The sequence below is a fragment of the Dendrobates tinctorius genome, unplaced genomic scaffold, assembly GCF_039654945.1.
Source record: "Dendrobates tinctorius isolate UK_male_01 unplaced genomic scaffold, ASM3965494v1 ptg000024l, whole genome shotgun sequence".
Taxonomy (NCBI): domain Eukaryota; kingdom Metazoa; phylum Chordata; class Amphibia; order Anura; family Dendrobatidae; genus Dendrobates; species Dendrobates tinctorius.
Window position 1 is genome coordinate 10,892,501 of NW_027361692.1, and position 20,530 is coordinate 10,913,030.

The following is a 20,530-nucleotide window of genomic DNA, read 5'->3' on the forward strand; positions in this document are numbered from 1 at the left end:
TTTTTCACCCTTGCCTTTGATAAATCATTCACAGCCGGTTCATGTCCAGTTTCTTGCCTGTTATTGTTGCGAGAAGTAAAATGTCCCAAATTTTAGCTGTGAAAATCAACTTCTACTAAATAATATATGTGGACCCGTGTGATAAATGACGGAGATGATACTGTCACAAGGACGCAGTTATCTGGAGAAGCTGCTTACTTACTTTCAGTCCTAGAAGAGCGCCAGATTCTTTTGGCATACTTGTCCTCTTATTTAAAATAACACGTCCAATTAAACGATCCCCCTCCTTCGATGGCTGCCAGGTAACAGGGTGCTGGAGGAGAACATCAAAAACAAAGTGAGGATGTGCTTACTGCTCATTTCTCTATTGCAACACTTTATAGAAGGACTACTCGATTTTGGCAGGATAGATTATGCGGAGTGGGTTGATTTAGAAAGCCAGAGAACATTTTACTATACATGGGAAAGACAGTAATACAGGTCACCGAGGCAGGGTTTAGAATAATCTCTATTATTTTTTCTACAGCAGATTTGATTATAACTAAAGGGACAGTGTAGAGAAGCAATTCAGCCCTAACATCAACATCAAAAGTGAAAAGAGCTTGGCGTGAACGTCAGTCTCTGAAAGAGGCTAACAATTCTGTTCTGAATACATTTCTGGAACGGAATCTGTCACCAGGTTTTTCCCATCTAATTTAAAAGAAGCATAATGTAGAGACAGAGACGCTGATTCCAGCGACGCGTCACTTACAGGTACTGTTTGCTGTAGTTTTGATAAAATTGCAGTTTTATCAGAGGACTAGTAAACCTGCTGCTGTGTAGTCCTCCATATTCATGAGCTCTGTATAAGCCCGCCCACACCACGAATCTCCGCTTTCTGCCTATGCAGTGTACACAGAAAGTAGTCGATCAGTAGTGGGGGAGAATTCATATAGAGTTCAGCATTGAGAGAGTTAGTAGATCTGCAGCAGATAAATCTGATTTTTATCAAAACTGCAGCAAGCAGTCTAATAAGTGGACGGCATAGTAGCAAAAATCTGGTGTCAGAGCAATCGAGGAATCCGTGCACTGTGTTCTGATCTCAGTTCGATTTACACGGCTGTCTGACTGGCTCCTAAGGAAAGCAGCAGTAAGTAGGGGGAGGGAGAGGGAAGCAGAGGTTGTACATGACAGATCGAACTGTGGAAGGGGAGGACAGCATCTAAGTTTTCAGGGAGTTCAGAGATGGGGTTGAATCATACAAGCTGTGCATGATTTTACAGACTAAAGACTTCAGAGCAGGGTTCAGGAGTGCAGAAGTGTCAGCCTCAGGAAAATGGAGCTGTAGAAGGTGAGATCAGTAATAAAGCTGTGTTAATATGTGGTAAAAGTCAGAAACTAGAAGCAAGTTGTAAGCTATACATCATGGGGTCTGAAACATAAAGAGGTTGTCCACTACTTTAACACTGATGAGTGATGACCTATCCTTAGGATCCTTAGGATAGGTCATCAATCTCTGATCGGTGGGGGGGTGACATCCGGCAACCACAACAATCAGCTGTCCTCGGTGCCAGCGGCTGCTGTTAGTGCTCAGTTACCGAGCTGCTCCATCTGCTGATTTTCTGTGTTTATGGTATAATGACGGTAAGCAGCTAATCATACTGGGGCTGTGGTTGGTCCAGGAGGCATGAAGCAGCTAGGTCAGCAGTGATAATCTCCTGCTGATAAAACACTCATTCTATAGAAATAACAGCACATAGCCTATGCATGCGATTCCGCCAGGAGCATGGGCTGAGTAGGCTCTACCCCCACCCTTAGAAAGCTGTATTTAGTGTGTGTGGAACTGAATATGGATTTGCTTTAGAAATATCATAGGAGGACATCTTCTACAGAGTTTTGAAAGTTTTTTTTTGGATATTTGAAAGATAATTAAAATCACTTGATCCACATTATCATTTAATAAGAATTTAAACAACAGTTATGCTTTAATGTATTCCATGAAACGCCCATCTCACACCTCCCTTTAGTCTCCACTTTTCTAGAATTTGTATATTCCCTATATACTATCTCCTTCCATCTCTTTTTACATTTTTACTTGCCATGTTTATTTTCTGCTTCATTCAAGTAAAATTCGGCAATTGTTGTGATATTGTTTCTGTTCTATTCTGTATAGGGATTAACAAATTTACTTTTAAATTTGGTCAAGAGTTAATAAAACAATATATATAAACATGATGATGATTATGTGTATAGGACATTACTATCGGATGGGGACAGGATGTTGTGGGACATTATTAAATAAAAGGCCTAGGATGGGAGACATTATTACATGACGGAAAACAATATACCAGGAAGGGGCTCAGGATGGAAGACATTACATGACGGAAACATTATACCAGGAAGGGGCCTAGGATGGGAGACATTATTACATGACAGAAAACAATATACCAGGAAGGGGCCCAGGATGGAAGACATTACATGACGGAAAACAATATACCAGGAAGGGGCTCAGGATGGGTGACATTATTACATGACAGAAAACATTATACCAGGAAGGGGCCTAGGATGGGTGACATTACTACATGACGGAAAACAATATACCAGGAAGGGGCTCAGGATGGGTGACATTATTACATGACGGAAAACAATATACCAGGAAGGGGCCCAGGATGGAAGACATTACATGACGGAAAACAATATACCAGGAAGGGGCTCAGGATGGGTGACATTATTACATGACAGAAAACATTATACCAGGAAGGGGCCTAGGATGGGAGACATTATTACATGACGGAAAACAATATACCAGGAAGGGGCTCAGGATGGGTGACATTATTACATGACGGAAAATAATATACCAGGAGGGGGCTCAGGATGGGAGACATTATAACATGACGGAAAACAATATACCAGGAAGGGGCTCAGGATGGGTGACATTATTACATGACAGAAAACATTATACCAGGAAGGGGCCCAGGATGGGAGACATTATTACATGACGGAAAACAATATACCAGGAAGGGGCTCAGGATGGGTGACATTATTACATGACAGAACACATTATTCCAGGAAGGGGCCTAGGATGGGAGACATTATTACATGACGGAAAACATTATACCAGGAAGGGGCCTAGGATGGGAGACATTATTACATGACGGAAAACAATATACCAGGAAGGGGCTCAGGATGGGTGACATTATTACATGACAGAAAACATTATACCAGGAAGGGGCCTAGGATGGGAGACATTATTACATGACGGAAAACATTATACCAGGAAGGGGCCCAGGATGGAAGACATTACATGACGGAAAACAATATACCAGGAAGGGGCTCAAGATGGGGGATATCATTCCAGGAAGCTGCCTAGGATGGGAAACATTGTTATAGCATGAGGTACAGAATGAGGGACATTATTACTGGAAGGGACCAGGATGGGGGGCATTATTACTGGAAGATGACAAAATGGGGACATAATTACTGGAAGGAGCCAGGACTGGGAATATTATTACAACAGCTCCTCATCACTATGCTCTGTTCTATTGGCTGCAAGGACACCATTGTCTCCTAGTTCTAATACCTCTCCAACCGCTTCTTCACTATCTTTTGCTGGCTCTTACTCCTCTAATCGTCCCCTAACTATCGGGTTCCTTAATGTTCAGGAAAAAAAAAAAAAAAAAGTTCCAGCTTCAAGGATAATAACTTTTTATTCCAAAATATAGATATAAAATTCCATATACAGCTTTCTCCCCATATGCAAATGGATGTGTATCGGGCACTGAATCAGCTACGCGTTTCGACCCCTAGTGGATCTTTTTCACAGCTGAAAATGCTTCTCTGTAGATTTTTTCCAAGTGTGGTTCAGAAAAGTGCAAAATGTGCAAATATGCACATAAAACAAATAAGTTCAATAATTCAGAAAATACTCAAACATTTAGCATTAAATAGTTTATTAACTGCAATACTGAAAATGTAGTATATAAAATATACTGTGATAAATGCAATTTGTTATATATAGGCTGCACAACAAGAAAGTTAAAAACTCGTGTTTTAGAGCATATCAGGGATGTGGAAAACAGTAATACAAATACGCGCAATATATCCATGGCCTCTAAACATTTCCTGACACAACATAATGTTGGTTAAGAAACCATGTCAATTGTTGGAATAGAATGTGCTAAAAGCTCCAAACATGGAGGAGATAGAAAAAAAAGGTTTCTCACAAGAGAAGAATTCTGGATCCTATATTTAGGCTCTAGATATCCCAGCGGTTTAAACAAAAGAAACGAAATCATGTATTATTAATTATTTCTGTATTTTAATATATGTTATATTTGTTTGCTTTGTATTTTAATGAATTAGTATAACGCAATCTTGCATTATGTAGACAAATGCGTGCAGGACCTGTCAATTTAATCATGTGACAGCAGTTGTCATTTCTATTGGTCCTTGAAAAATATAAGACTTGCGTCATGTCACTAATTTTTCAGCTGTGAAAAAGATCCGCGTAGCTGATTCAGTGCCCGACACACATCCATTTGCATATGGGGAGAAAGCTGTATATGGAACTTTATATCTATATTTTGGAATAAAAAGTTATTATCCTGGAAGCTGGAACTTTTTTTTTTTTTACAATCAACTGTCGTTTGGATCCAGACGAGGTTCCGTGCTCCGGCTGTGGTTGGTGAGCTGGCTAGGGCTTTTTTTCAGCCCGCTTTTTATGTGTCCTTAAGGCCCCGTCTCACTAAGCGATCTCGGTAGCGAGATTGCTGCTGAGTCACAACTTTTGTGACGTAACAGCGATCTCACCAGCGAGATCGCTATGTGTGACAGCGATCAGCGAGCGGCCCCCCTGCCGGTATCGCTGATCGCTGCAAGAAACCTCTGGACATTTCTTTGGTCGCTGGTCTCCCGCTGGCCAGCACGCATCGCTGTGTGTGACAGCGGGAGACCAGCGATCAGGTGTAAAAAATAATAAAAAAAATAAAAAATATAGTTATTCTCACCTTCCGACGTCGCGTTCAGCCATCCCGCCTCTCTCCACGCTCCGGTCCCAGTGATCCTTTGCACGAATGACCGCGAGACTTTGTTATCCCGCGAGACTGTGACATCTCGCGGTCATTCTCGCAAAGGATCACTGGGACCGGAGCGTGGAGAGAGGTGGGATGGCTGAACGCGACGTCGGAAGGTGAGAATAACTATATTTTTTATTCTGATTCTATTTTTTACAGGATGGCCAGCGATGCCGGGCGCTCGGCATCGCTGTGCTGATCGCTGGTGAAGCTGTCTGTGTGACAGCTCACCAGCGATCACATAGCGATTTACCAGCGATCCTGACACCTTCATATCGGTGTCGGGATCGCTGGTAAGTCGCTTAGTGTGACGGGGCCTTTAATGTTCAGCCCTCGTCCTAGTCCGCCTCTATTGGACAGACCATTAGCAGATTTGGTTTCCAGGGATATTTTTATCTCTATGCTGGTGACACCCAATTATACACCTTTTTTCCTGACATCACCTCACCTTAAAGAACATCTGTCTCCACGTTTGACAATATAAACTATTGTACTGCATGTCTCATATCAGATGTCTTGTTGTTGACAAATCATCTTTTATCACTTTATATAAATGACCTCTTCCCGGCTATGATGAGGATGGTGCCTGGAAGATAACTCTGCCGCCAGAGCTTATTTTAAACAAAAGGAGGCATTCCCACATGTAACTGACACAGAACAGGAGAAATTTAATTTGTTTTCTTGCAAAGACATTTTTTGCTTCTTTCTGAGCTCTGCTGTACTGTAACAATATTGCAGCCCTGTCTGCCCGTGAGGTGGACGCTGAGAAGAACCTGCAGATGTGTCAGGAAGGCCGGGGTCACACTTGCGAGATACTCGCACGAGTCTCGCGTCTCAATACCCGACACTGCCGCCGGCTCCATATATTTCTATCTACATGTTATCGCTTAATTTTAAAGTGCTGTGAAATATATTGGTGCTATATAAATGACATTATTATTATTATTATTATTATTATTATTAATAATAATATTACATGGGGAGGGTCGAACATGCATGTCTTTATAGGACCTAGGATGATACAAGGGCCCATATATCTGACCTATATACAGGTGGGGCCCAGGTCCAAATTTTGCAACAGTGTGCATTGGACTCTAGTTACGCCACTGTTTCCCATAGTTCAATTTTCACATCCTAGCACCCTATGGAATGTACTGTTAAGAGACAATGGTGAATTTTCTTACCGAACCAAGAGGGGATGTGTCTCTAGTGTGCCATGTGGCAGGATCCAGCCAATAATAGTCCAAGTCACCTGTAACAATAGAAAACATTAAAGATTGGTTGGGACCTCGAGAAAGATTGAATATGTGGGGAGCTACCTGTAATGCCACGAATGGTGGAAGGATATTATTAACCTTTATTTTGTTCTACAGAAGAAGAGTATATGGACAATACAAGCGGTCTAATAGGGTTGGGGGGGATGTTGTTATACGGGGTTGTTAATATGAAAATGTTTGCATTTGGAAAATTTGTATCCTAATATGCTTTCCTTAATAAAAATCTACTTGATTAAAGAAAACACTAAAGACAGATACACTTTCATGTCTCCATATTTGCATTTTTGTATGTACCAGTATTTCTTTTCTTTTGCCTGGTGTCAACATAGAGTAGTACCTAGTTCAGAGGTTCATCAACAAAATAATTTGGAGACACTAGTCAGAAAGATTTGCCTATAAAGTGATACAGAGGAAAAGAAATACTAATCCTAGGCATACCATAACTACCATAAAATAATAAAAGAAGCATTACTCACCTGTTAAATCCAAGATTTATGTAAGTCAGTCTGGAAGTGCATTAGGGGTGTGTCAATGCCTTTAGCCTGCTTCTTCCAAGTGTTTGCACATGCCCCTAATGCACTCCCAGCCTGATTTGTATATGGCTTTTACACTAGATTTTTCAAGACTTGCACATAGGATCTCTAAAACAAAATGTATAATTTTTATTAGGGAACACACGACTACATGTAAAAAAAGTTGATAGGTTCCACTTCAATCAGCTGCCACTACAGCCCCACAAAATGACCGCTGAGGCCAATTTTTTCGGTAATATGTCACTAATGCACTAAATCGAAAGTCTAACGCAGCTGCTGTACTTACCTCAGAAAGGATTGCCTAGAGTATATGAAACTGTAACAAACCCTCAGCAGTAGATCAGTATGGCTGTCAGCTACTGGATGCAAATGAGAACATTTTCATCCACTGACAACAAAACAGATCCTGAAAATGATGAAAAATTAGACTTGTCATTGAGGTTTCTTACATAAAACCAGAAGTCGGTTTACAAAAACATATAAAGGCAAATAACAGCTGTGAACAATAAAACAAAACCTGGTATCACTGGGTATTGGGATTTAAAGGCAATTTCTAGATCAAACTTTAGGACTAGTCAGTGATATGCAGAATTACTGTCAAGGGATCAATCAGTCTTGAAAAATGTAATTTGCTTTCGCATACCGGTCATTTTAATAATCCAGACTTAATGATACAAGATATCAAACAGCGCAGCTTTAAGTTATCGGATGGTTTCATATTTGTAAATGTGCTCCAACCAAAGATAGTAGAGGTATTATTAAGAATAATTATTATTATTCTGGTAACTATACATAGCCACTAATAAAATATTCAGCACAGTATCTAGAATTACATTTCCCCGTAACAGTCATCAGCCATGCTCATTACACCACAAATTAGTAGATACTGTAAAAAGAGCCAGTGACTGGAGTTTTATAGCTTTTTAAAACTTCATGGTTTTTTAATGCCTTGTTATCGAAACTCCATCTTGAATATTTAAAAATATCCTGGAATGAAAAAAATAAGTTTATTCCATTCTGGATATATCATTTTTCTTTTTGTCCAGCTACATCTGGAGACAGATTTATATCGGAAGTGTTTATTGACTCTCGCCAACGTGTAGGTGCGGCTCAAATGTAGAACTTGCGTTATTGAAAAAGCCCTTATGTGCTGAGAAGTGAACGTGTCCTTCTGTTGGGACACCCCCAACCCATCCTCAATGGCTGTACTCTGACCACAGACTCCTTCCATCAAAGCTCGGTCTCTCCCCCGTTAATCACAGCACACAAATAGGCACTCATTGCTTTTCAATAGGCTCTTAAAATGTACTAACCACAGCAGGACTGAGGGGACACAGGACACTCCAATTGTCTTCTGCCAAACACAGCGGCTAAAAATAAGCCAGACAATCTGTATGAATGTTATCCAAGACAATACCGCGGGTCTATGAGGTGCGGACATGCAGGTCCTCTACCGTGATGCAAATTAACCCTTCCCAAGGCATGCATGCTGGATCTTCTGCACAATTGGTAATAGGGTGTAAAACGTACTGAAGAGCAGCGCATGGCGGAAAGCAATAAATATACATAATATCAGTATTTCTCAATGGGTTAAGCGTCCAAACCAGCAGGCCAAGCAGATTACAGCGAATCATGCAGCTACGACCGCGCTGCTGTAAAATGCTGCATTGTGTTAAGATGAGCATACAAAATCCGGCCCCATCTGCAGTACCACGACGGTTACCTGTCCCTGAGTGCAGCGTCTGGAGCAGAAACTGGACAAGCCCAGCGAACATATCAGAGGCACGAGAATGCTCATAAAGCGAGCCGTCGTCAGGAATGTGGCTGGCGAGCGTCGTATAAACGTACAAGCAGCGGCGCGATCTAACCATTGACAGCTATGTTCACATAAAACTCATCAGCGCCTGCTTTCTTTGAGGTCTGAGCCAAAATACTCTGCAGTGTCAAACAATTCGCGTCGAGGAGGCCAGAGCTGCCATATACAGCGTGCTGCTGTCATCAAAACAAATCTCTGCAGCGGAGTGCCCTCATTGATTAGCACATTAATCAATAGCTCCTCAGTGCAATGCTAACTAGATCTTGGCTTCCCCCGATATGTCTAACCTGATGAGTTTAAAATTAACGGTCTCGTGAAGAAGGATGCAAATGCCACTCATTTGTAGACAGTGGCATGAAATAAATATTTTACCTCATAAAAGCTGACGTGAGAAAAGTCAGGCTCAGGAATTTCAGGATCAATAACACTGCTGCAATCATTATTCCTGTTTAGCCAAGTTATTCTGACTGGCTCCCAATGGACTATAAGGTAAGGTGATAAGGTATAGGGTAAAATAACTGGAACTCATATGTATTCACAACTATAGTGTCACAACTCTATCAGATACCCGGGCCACAGGTGCCTTCCATGTCCCTAAGGCTAATGGTTACCTAGCTATCCCTGCTCCCCGGATTACTTCTGATGGGGAAGACACCGGGGCTACATTACTTTCTGAACTCCCGAATCTGCTCTCTGTCTCCCGCCCCGACCCAGGAGAAATGGGAGTAATAGTGCATGAGTATACACAAACCAGACAAACAAGGAAGGATGTACAGGGATAAAGGAAAAATACCAATCATACAAATATGCACTAACAGACAACAGAGGGGAACACCGAGGAGAAAAGGAATATTAAGCAAATAGGAGAGGAAGAGGATTGTCAAACAGTTAAAAAGTCCAAGCAACAGTCACAGAACAATACTCAAAATATCTCTACCAACAACAGACTCCTCCACTCCACACCAAACAGTACAAGAATTAACACTGGCAATTCAGACTGCCAGAGGTGAGTATAGATATATATATATATATATATATATATGAGAGGGGAGTGGCCAACACTGAACAGCTAAAATCATCCAAGCAGGGAGGCTTCAGAGATTCTAATTTATGATTATTCCATATCATTAGGATTGGTAGTGGTCTAACCTCAGAGTTAGGCATACTCCCACAGTTCAGGAATCTGCAAACCAACCCTGCTTCAGTAAATAGTGCTGTCTTGTACTTATCAATCCTCACATTGTGTGCACTGAGCGCTAGGAGAATTCTTTGGTGCCGGCAGCGGGAGGTCATGTGAGCGCAAGTATGTGATATGCGTATTCCAGCCACATTCCAATTAGATTGTTTCCAGCCTTGGTCAATACACCTGCATTCAATGAAGATGTGCCCATATAGTCGGCATGTGTGTTATGATTGGGTCACCGAGGTGGAAAGCAAGACCAAGCTAAGCCACAGAAAACCAGAGAGGTTGGTAACTAAGCAGATTACAGACCTCTGATCCTATCCACACAACTAGCAGTAGCCGTGGAGCGTACGATGATCCTAGATGCCTCGACACAGCCGGAGAACTAAATAAGCCTAAAGCAAGAAAGGGGGAAATCTAAACTGCCCCAGAGCAGACCCCAAAGGAATAGATAGCCCCCAAACATATATTTTCGGTGAGACAAGATGAAAACACAAATGCAGGTAGGAAAATAGACTGAGCAAACGATGGGGCCCACACTAACTAGACAGGACAGGAAAGGAAAGACTTAGTCTGCTATCACGCAAAAAACCCTGCAAAAAATGCCCAACACGTCTGATAGAAAAATACTGAAGTCACTAGACTCCGCCCACTGTATCAGCACTCTGGTATATTCTGAAAGCAGAGAAAAAAGAGGCCAGTCTAATAAGGGACAACAACAAACTGGCACAAGCAGTAACATAAGGCTGGAAATTCAGCACAGCCCCAGCCAGAGCTGGCTGATCACACAAAACTGAAATAGACAAAACCAGATCAAAAGTGACCAATAGCAAAAGAACACGTAGCTTGAGCATGCAGGGACTGAGCTGGAAACTAAGACCTCAGGAGGCAGGAAAAAATCACCAGCAGGGATAGAGGGAGTCGGCTGTCTTAAATCCAGTCAGAAACTCCAGATCTCCAGTCATCCTTCTCATTATCAGGTGGCAAGCCTCTGTTAATTAGATCAGCTCCATTACCTCCAGTAACCACCAGAGGGAGCCCGGAAAGAGAACTCGCGACCCCTCTGTCAATATAACCAGCTCCACTATCTTCACTAGTAACCAGAGGTAGGCCAGAAAGCGAATTCACAACAGTACCCCCCCTTGAGGAGGGGTCACCGAACCCTAACCAATGCCACCAGGCCGGTGAAATGCACGAACCAATCTATCGGCATGAATGTCAGAAGCAGAGACCCAAGAATTATCCTCCTGGCCATAACCCTTCCATTTGACCAAGTACTGGAGTCTCCGTCTAGCAAAACGAGAATCCAATATTTTCTCTACCTCATATTCCACATTGCCTTTAACCAATACAGGGTCAGGAGGCGCTGCCATAGGAACTACTGGCTCCACAAACCTCTTCAACAGAGATTTATGAGACAAGTTATGGATCTTAAACGTAACTGGAAGAGCCAATCGAAAAGAAACAGGATTAAGAATCTCAAAATCTGATAAGGTCCAATGAAACTTGGCTTAAACTTTGGAGACGCAACCTTCATAGGAATATTCTTTGATGACAACCAAACCATATCACCCACTTTAAACCGGGGACCATTGGTCCTATGCCGGTTGGAAAACCGTTGGGCATTTTCCTGAGAGAGGGACAACTTATCCACCACTTGGTCCCAAATCTGCTGCATTCTCTTTACCACAGTGTCCACACTTGGGCAGGTCGAAGATTCCACTTGCCCTGAAGAAAATCGAGGATGAAACCCAAAGTTACAGAAAAAGGGCGACATCAAAGTGGCAGAACTAGCTCTATTGTTTAGCGCGAATTCGGCCAAGGGCAAAAATGAGACCCAATCATCCTGATCAGCAGATATAAAACATGTCAAACAGGACTCCAAAGTCTGGTTTGTTCTCTCAGTCTGCCCATTGATCTGATGATGAAATGCAGAGGAGAAAGATAACTGAATTCCCAGTTTGGAACAAAAAGCTCTCCAAAATCTGGAAACAAACTGGACTCCTCTGTCCGACACAATGTTCTCAGGAATCCCATGCAACCAAACCACCTGTTGTAAAAACAAGGGCACCAACTCTGAAGAAGATGGCAACTTTTGGAGTGGTACAAGATGGATCATCTTAGAAAATATATCACAAATCACCCAGATAACAGTCATTCTCTGAGAGACAGGAAGATCAGAAATAAAATCCATTGAGATATGGGTCCATGGCCTCTTGGGCACCGGCAGGGGCATCAACAACCCACTAGAACGAGAACAGGGTTTTGACCGAGAACAAGTCCCACAGGACTGCACAAAATTCCTGACATCATGAGATAAGGCAGGCCACCAAAAAGACCGACTCACCAAATCTCTGGTACCAAAAATACCTGGATGACCAGCCAACGTGGGGAAATGAATTTCAGACATTACTCTCCTCCTCCACTGGTCAGGAACATACAATTTCCCCATAGGGCAACGTTCAGGTTTGTCCTCCTGAAATTCCTCCATGGCATGTCTCAAATCGGGTGAAATGGCGGAAAGAACTACCCCCTCATTTAGAATGGTAGTCTCGGTCAAAATAAGAGAATCCGCAAAGAAACTCCTAGAAAGGGCGTCCACCTTAACATTCTTAGTGCCCGGAAGAAAGGAGACCACAAAATTAAAACGCGTGAAAAACAAGGCCTACCTGGCCTGTCTAGGATTCAAGCGTTTGGCTGATTCAAAATAAATCAAATTCTTGTGGTCGGTGAGGACCACAACTTGATGTCTAGCTCCTTCCAACCAATGTCTCCACTCTTCAAATGCCCATTTCATGGCCAACAATTCCCGATTCCCCACGTCATAGTTACGTTCAGATGGGGAGAATTTTCAAGAAAAGAAGGCACAGGGATTCATTTTAGAAGTCACCGGATCTTTTTGGGACAAAACGGCTCCTGCACCAATCTCAGAAGCATCTACCTCCACCTGAAATGGGAGTGAGACATCAGGTTGCCGTAGAACCGGAGCAGAAGTGAATCTCTGTTTAAGCTCCTGAAATGCTGAGACTGCCTCTGGAGACCAATTCACCACATCAGCGCCCTTTTTGGTCAAATCAGTCAGTGGTTTGACAATACCAGAAAAATTACTTATAAATTTACGATAGAAATTAGCAAAACCCAAAAACTTCTGTAGAGCCTTCAAAGAAGTGGGCTGAACCCAATCATAAATAGCTTGTACCTTGGCCGGGTCCATTTCAATAGCCGACGGGGACAAAATAAATCCCAAAAATGAAATCCTCTGTACGCCAAAGAGGCACTTCGATCCCTTAACATACAGGGAATTTACCCTCAAAATTCCGAACACAGTCCGGACATATTCCACATGAGAATCCCAATCACTGGAAAAGATCAAAATATCATCCAGATAAATTATCAAAAACTTATCCACAAAGTCCCGGAAAATATCGTTCATAAAAGATTGGAAGACAGAAGGAGCATTAGTGAGCCCAAAAGGCATCACAAGGTACTCAAAATGTCCATCCGGAGTATTAAACGCCATCTTCTATTCATCCCCGTGCTTGATGCGAATAAGATTATACATCCCCCTGAGGTCAAGCTTGGTAAACCAGCAGGCACTTTTAACTCTGGAAAATAAATCAGAAATCAGGGGTAATGGGTACTGATATTTAACAGTGATTTTGTTAAGGGAACGATGGTCAATACAAGGCCTTAATGAACCATCTTTCTTGGCCACAAAAAAAACCCAGCAGCTAAAGGTGAAGACGATGGTCTAATATGACCCTTCTCCAACGACTCCTTGATATAAGATCGCATAGCATCATGTTCGGATACCGATAAGTTGAAAAGCCGACCCTTGGGAAATTTACACCTGGGCATTAACTCAATTGCACAGTCATAACTCCTATGAGGAGGCAAAGATGCAGACTTACTCTCACTAAATACATCAGAAAAATCAGCCAAATAATCAGGAATATCATGAGACTGGGGAGAGGTGGAGAAAACAGGAGTGTCACTAAGAACACTCTAACAACCCCAACTCACCACAGACACAGATTTACAATCCAAAACAGGATTATGAGTTTGCAACCAGGGAAAACCCAGAACAATAGTAACATGCAAATTGTGCAACACCAAAAATTTACAATTTTCTTGGTGGTCCGGGGCGACCTGCATCATCACCTGGGTCCAAAACTGGGGTTTATTCTCCGCCAAAGGAGTAGCATCAATACCCCTCAAAGGGATAGAAGTCTGCAGGGGTATCAAGGGAAAACCACAACGTTTAGCAAAATCTAAATCCATCAGATTCAAAGCTGCTAGTGAATCTACAAAAGCCTTAGCGGGAAATGTAGACAAGGAGCAGATCAGAGTAATTGCCAAAAGGAACTTAGGTTGTACACTGCCCACAGCAAATGTGTGCGCAAAACGTTTTTCTCGTTTAGGGCAGATAGAAATAGTATGAGAGGCGTCTCCACAGAAAAAACACAGCTTATTACGCCTTGTAAACTCCTGACGTTGCGCCCTAGATAAAACCCTATCACATTGCATGCGTTCAGACGTTCGTTCAAAAGGCGGCAATGCCTCTCTTGTAGTTTTACGTTCACGTAAACGCCGATCAACTTGAATGGCTAATGACATAGAATCATCAAGACCAGAGGGAACAGGAAATCCCACCATAACATCTTTTACGGTTTCTGCCAAACCCTTCCGAAAGAGCGCTGCTAAGGGATCGTCATTCCACGTAGTAAGGACCGCCCACTTTTGGAATTTTTGACAGTATAACTCTGCAGAATACTGGCCCTGGTTCAATGCCAATAGGGTTTTCTCAGCTTGATCAATAGCATTAGGTTCATCATACAACAACCCCAAGGCTTGAAAAAATGCGTCCACATTAGTCAGAATAGGATCTCCAGGTGTCAGAGAAAAAGCCCAATCCTGGGGATCGCTGCGCAGCAAGGAGATGACAATTTTAACCTGCTGCACAGAGCTCCCCGATGAGTTAGGCTTCAAGGCAAGAAATAGTTTACAATTATTCATAAAATTCAAAAATTTAGACCGATCCCCAGAAAACACATCAGTAGTAGGGATCTTTGGTTCCACAGCAGATGATTGAGCGAGATAGGCGGAAATTCCCCGCGCTTCAGAAGCGAGCTGCTGAACACGATCAGACAATTGCTTAATCTCCATTAAAGAAAAAATCCTCCTACGGCCCCAGAGAAAAAGAGGAAAAAATACATATAAAAAAAAAAAATTCTGACACTTTTTTTTTTACAATTCTCTCCTGCTTTTGAGTACCCTAGAATCTGCGGTTTAGGCTGGTGATTCTGTTATGATTGGGTCACCGAGGAGGAAAGCAAGACCAAGCTAAGCCACAGAAAACCAGAGAGGTTGGTAACTAAGCGGATTGCAGACCTCTGAGCCTATCCACACAACTAGCAGTAGCCGTGGAGCATACCTACGATGATCCTAGACGCCTCAACACAGCCGGAGAACTAAATAAGCCTAAAGCGAGAAAGGTAAAATCTAAGGTGCCCCAGAGCAGACCCCAAAGGAATAGATAGCCCCCAAACATATATTGTCGGTGAGACAAGATGAAAACACAAACGCAGGTAGGAAAATAGACTGAGCAAACGATGGGGCCCACACTAACTAGACAGGACAGGAGAGGAAAGACTCTGTCTGCAATCATGCAAAAAACCCTGCAAAAAATGCCCAACACGTCTGATAGAAAAATACTGAAGTCACTAGACTTCGCCCACTATATCAGCACTCTGGTATATTCTGAAAGCAGAGCAAAAAGAGGCCAATCTAATAAGGGACAAAAACAAACTGGCACAAGCAGTAACATAAGGATGGAAATTCAGCACAGCCCCAGCCGGAGCTGGCTGACCACACAAAACTGAAATAGACAAAACCAGATCAAATGTGAACAATCGCAAAAGAACACTTAGCTTGAGCATGCAGCGACTGAGCTGGAAACTAAGACCTCAGGAGGCAGGAAAAAATCACTAGCAGGGATAGAGGGAGTCGGCTGTCTTAAATCCAGTCAGAAACTCCAGATCTCCAGTCATCCTCCTCATTATCAGGTGGCAGGCCTCTGTTAATTAGATCAGCTCCATTACCTCCAGTAACCACCAGAGGGAGCCCGGAAAGAGAACTCGCGCCCCCTCTGTCAATATAACCAGCTCCACTATCTTCACTAGTAGCCAGAGGTAGGCCAGAAAGCGAATTCACAATACATGTGACTGCATGTATGTGTATGTTGTCACGACTGCAGCCGCAGACGGGGCCCAGCAGAAGCCTCCACGCCAATGGCAAGGGGCGGGCATCCCCCGGGGATGCAATATGGACCCTCTATACCACAGAGGGGGACCCGAGCCTACCCAAACTAGGGAAGGGCAGCGACCTGGATACTGTGGCAGCTGAGCATGTGGACAAAGAAGACACGTAGGACTAGATAACACCGCACAACTTCAGGTATCAAAAACGTAAAGTTTACTAAAGTAAAGTCACAGTACATAGATGAAACAGGGCTATGCCTGGCTCCCGATTCCATACCTCCCAGAAGGGTACCACCTAGTGGACCCAAAGGCACCAACGGATCACAGAGGCACACATAAGCAGGACATCGGGACACAGGCAGGACATAAGGGTGCATGAGGACATTAGGACACAGGCCGGACATCGGGCTGCACATCAGGGCGCAGGCAGGACATCAGGGTACACGAGGTCATCAGGACATCAGGACACACGAGGTCATCAGGACATCAGGACACACGAGGTCATCAGGACACACGAGGTCATCAGGACATCAGGACACACGAGGTTATCAGGACATCAGGGCACACGAGGTCATCGGGACATCAGGGCACACGAGGTCATCAGGACACACGAGGTCATCAGGACATCAGGATACATGAGGTCATCAGGACATCCGAGTCACCGGCAGACATCAGGGAGGAGTTGTTTGGTTCCGGACATCCAACACGACTTACAGGCACCACTGCAGTCATCAAGCTCCAGGCAGCGGTCATCAGGTTCCAGACTGCGGTCAGCAGGCTCCGGGCATCGGACCTAGGAAGGAACTTAAGAGTGATGGTGCTAGAACTGCAGGATTGCTGGGCCTGCATGGAGCTAGCACCACATGGTAATCAGAGCACAGGATAGTAGATGCTCAGCAGGAACACCGGTTACAAGAGACTCAGAGTCACTGGGTGCAAGGCTCCAAAGACAGAGGGATTCCAGGAACATAACACAGCAGACAGTTCAGACATGGTCAGGTACGGGATAGGTACAGGATCAAGGATCCAAGCCTGGATACACCGCCTCCAGGCCAGGGCGAATTTAGACGGGGTCAGGTACAGGACAGGTACAGGAACATGGATTCAGGCCCGGATATACCGCCTCCGGGGCAGGGCAAGGGAAAAGGACAAAGCAGGAATCAAGGCAGGGACTTTGGTACCAAAACATAGACAGACGAGGTCCAGGAACACAGACACGAGACACACATTGTTAAGGGTTAATACTAAAATCAGAGTTGAAGTTTCGTTTTATCCATTCAATGTAAGGTTTCGTTTCTCCGTTTATGTTGTTGTAAGATAAATTTTTATAATTGGCATGGCCTGTCATGAAACCAGACTGTTTCCATCAGGTGCAAGATAAGGGGCTGGGGGGGGGGAGTGTATTGCTCTGAATATTCCATTATACTACTTTCTATTTGGATACGGACATATATGTAGTTTCCGGTTTTCTTGCAATATTATTGGCTTATAAAGTGAAAAGATGCTATTGGTACTTGAGAACCTTGCATAATTAAGCAAAAGATTATAAAAGATGTGACTAAAATAAAGGGGCTTAGTGATCTGCCTTGATCCTCCCGTACAGAGACCCCAGTCTCCGTGTGGTCATTTGAGTTGCTAGCAACACTGGAATAATTTGGAAATCACTGGCTCAACCGTGAAGGGTTAATTTAACTCTCTCCTTTATCAGCTTGGCGCGCAACGTGGGGCCCCTGAATAGGGACGCCTCTGCCCCCCCGGAGGACAACAAGACAAAGGACCCTCGGAGCGGACACAGGTGCTGGAAAATTGGGACTGATCACCCCCCCACGACCACGGTAGGTTGGCAGTTATACTGTTCAGACTGACTGTTGGTGTGGTTTTCCTGTGCTTGTTGCTGCAAAGAGGATCTGAGGTTTGTCCCCTGGTGGGGTGATTCATGGGTGGAATCATATAGAGGTGTAGTCCCGTTGGGGGCCCAGTGCTCGAACCGTACCTCATAAGGGACGGACACCCCGGATTGACCAGTGATTGTGGCTCTCTTTATAGTCAAAATATCCTGAATTCCTGAATTCACTGTTAGTAATCAGGGTGGTCATGTGATCGAAGATGGGTAGGATACGTAACTCAGGTATATATATATATATATATATATATATATATAACCAGAGGTGTCCGGAGGGAGAGTCTGAGACGCCCTCCTCCTTTCACTGAGTACCACGAATTTTGGGCAATCCCAGAGGGGGATTATTGACCCGGTAGAACAAACTGAGACGGCCGCTCCAGTATTGTGCACAATTGAAGTAAGGGTATTTAGCTGTAAATGAGAGAATCTGTGGAAGGAAAAGAAGAATTTTGTGGCTTGGCACATGTATAATACAAAATAAAATTGTGGTACCGTGTTAGCCAGAAAAATAGATGTAATTATTCAAGGTGTGATACCTTTATTGGCTAACCAGAGAAATTATATTTGCAAGCAAGCTTTCAGGGCTCAGGCGGCCCCTTCATCAGGCTAGATTACAAGTGAATCACTGAGAAAAGATGGCAACATTTAAATAGGAATTACAACAGGACATGAGATGATGCTAGCTATAGACATGCCAAGGAAATCAAATTAAGGTTTTTGTTACACATGCAGATGAGGACCAAGTGTTCTATTAGAGATCTGAAGACCTTCTTGTGGAGGTGTGAACTGTGTCCATGTAATGAGTCATGAACCCAGGTGTCAAATTCAGTCCTATTGTTAGCGATTGGAACATATTTATAAATTTAAACTCCCAAATCTTCCTTTCTTTGTCACTATTAAAAAAAAAATGATGAAAAATGACCTTTCAATATTAGGACTTTTAGATCTGCCAAGCTGTGTTCAGGTCTAGAGAAGTGTATCCCTACAGGTGTGTCCAGCTCAGTCTTTATCGTATGTCTGTGCAGATTCATCCTTGTTTGTAGCTTTTGCTTAGTTTCCCCGATGTATGTCCCTGCATTGCACCTTGTACACTGTGTCATGTACACGACATTGAAGGATGGACATGAGAAAGAGTCCATGATCTTATAGTCCTGATTTGTGTTGGGTATGGGGACTTTATCTGTTGGTGATATGTGGGGGCAGGTCTTGCATTTCTTACTGTTACAGGGACTGTGCCTGTCTCTGAAGGTGATGTGAGGGTACTTCTGACAAGGATATTCCTTAGGTTGGGAGGCTGTTTGTAGGAGAGAAGTGGCAGTTCTGGGAATATTGCTTTCAGTCTGTGGTCTCTGTGGAATATGGGTTGGAGGTCTGCGATGTTTTTCTGAGTGATTATTATTATTATTATTATTATTTATTGTTATAGCGCCATTTATTCCATGGCGCTTTACATGTGAGGAGGGGTATACATAATAAAAACAAGTACAATAATGTTAACAATACAAGTCATAACTGGTACAGGAGGAGAGGGGACCCTGCCCGCGAAGGCTCACAATCTACAAGGGATGGGTGAGAATACAGTAGGCGAGGGTAGAGCTGGTCGTGCAGCGGTTTGGTCGGTCGGTGGTTACTGCAGGTTGTAGGCTTGTCGGAAGAGGTGGGTCTTCAGGCTCTTTTTGAAGGTTTCGATGGTAGGTGAGAGTCTGATTTGTTGTGGTAGAGAGTTCCAGAGTAGGGTGATGCGCGAGAGAAATCTTGTATGCGATTGTGGGAAGAGGAGATAAGAGGGGAGTAGAGAAGGAGATCTTGTGAGGATCGGAGGTTGCGTGCAGGAAAGTACCGGGAGACGGGGTCACGTGAGATGGGGGAAAGATGATGAATTCTGTTTTGTCCATGTTAAGTTTCAGAAATCTAGCGGAGAAGAAGGATGTAATAGCAGTCAGACATTGAGGGATTCTGGTTAGTAGGGAGGTGATATCTGGTCCAGAGATGTAGATCTGTGTGTCATCAGCATAGAGGTGATACTGAAAGCCATGAGATTCTATGAGCTGTCCCAAGTCGAAGGTATAGATGGAGAAGAGCAGGGGTCCAGGGACTGAACCTTGCGGGACTCCGACGGATAGGGGGCGAGGTGAGGAGAGAGAGCAGAGGTCTCTGAGGTGAGGAGGTGGTGTGTGAGTGGGAGACGCTGAATGTCCGGTCTGTTAGGTATGATGAGATCCAGGATAGGGCCAAGTCTGTGATGCCAAGAGATGAGAGGGTCTGTAGTAATAGGGAATGGTCCACTGTGTCAAAGGCAGCCGACAGGTCCAGGAGGAGGAGGACAGAGTAGTGTCGCTGAGATCGAGGTTAATGTGTCAGGGAAATAGTTAAAAGTGATGTAGAAGAAAAAAAAAAAAAAAAAGAGCAAGCTAACAGCTGCAGCTGCTTCAGTACCCCCTCCCATCTTAGCCCACACCATATCCCCCTTCGCCCCCACCGCAGCTGCGAGTGCACAGCCAATCTCT

The 20,530-nt window shown here is 43.6% G+C and overlaps 1 protein-coding gene across 15 annotated transcripts in view; it reads right to left on the bottom strand.

Moving 5' to 3' along the window:
* Positions 1–20,530, bottom strand: part of RIMS1 (regulating synaptic membrane exocytosis 1) — a 548,264-nt gene that overhangs the window by 314,887 nt on the left and 212,847 nt on the right. For all 15 annotated transcript variants that reach the window (XM_073569361.1, XM_073569354.1, XM_073569342.1 and 12 more), the window contains 2 exons: positions 6,236–6,303; positions 203–313 (listed from right to left, as the gene is read on the bottom strand). In XM_073569361.1, coding sequence (XP_073425462.1) covers positions 203–313; positions 6,236–6,303 — 179 coding nt within the window. The remainder of the gene's footprint in view (positions 1–202; positions 314–6,235; positions 6,304–20,530) is intronic.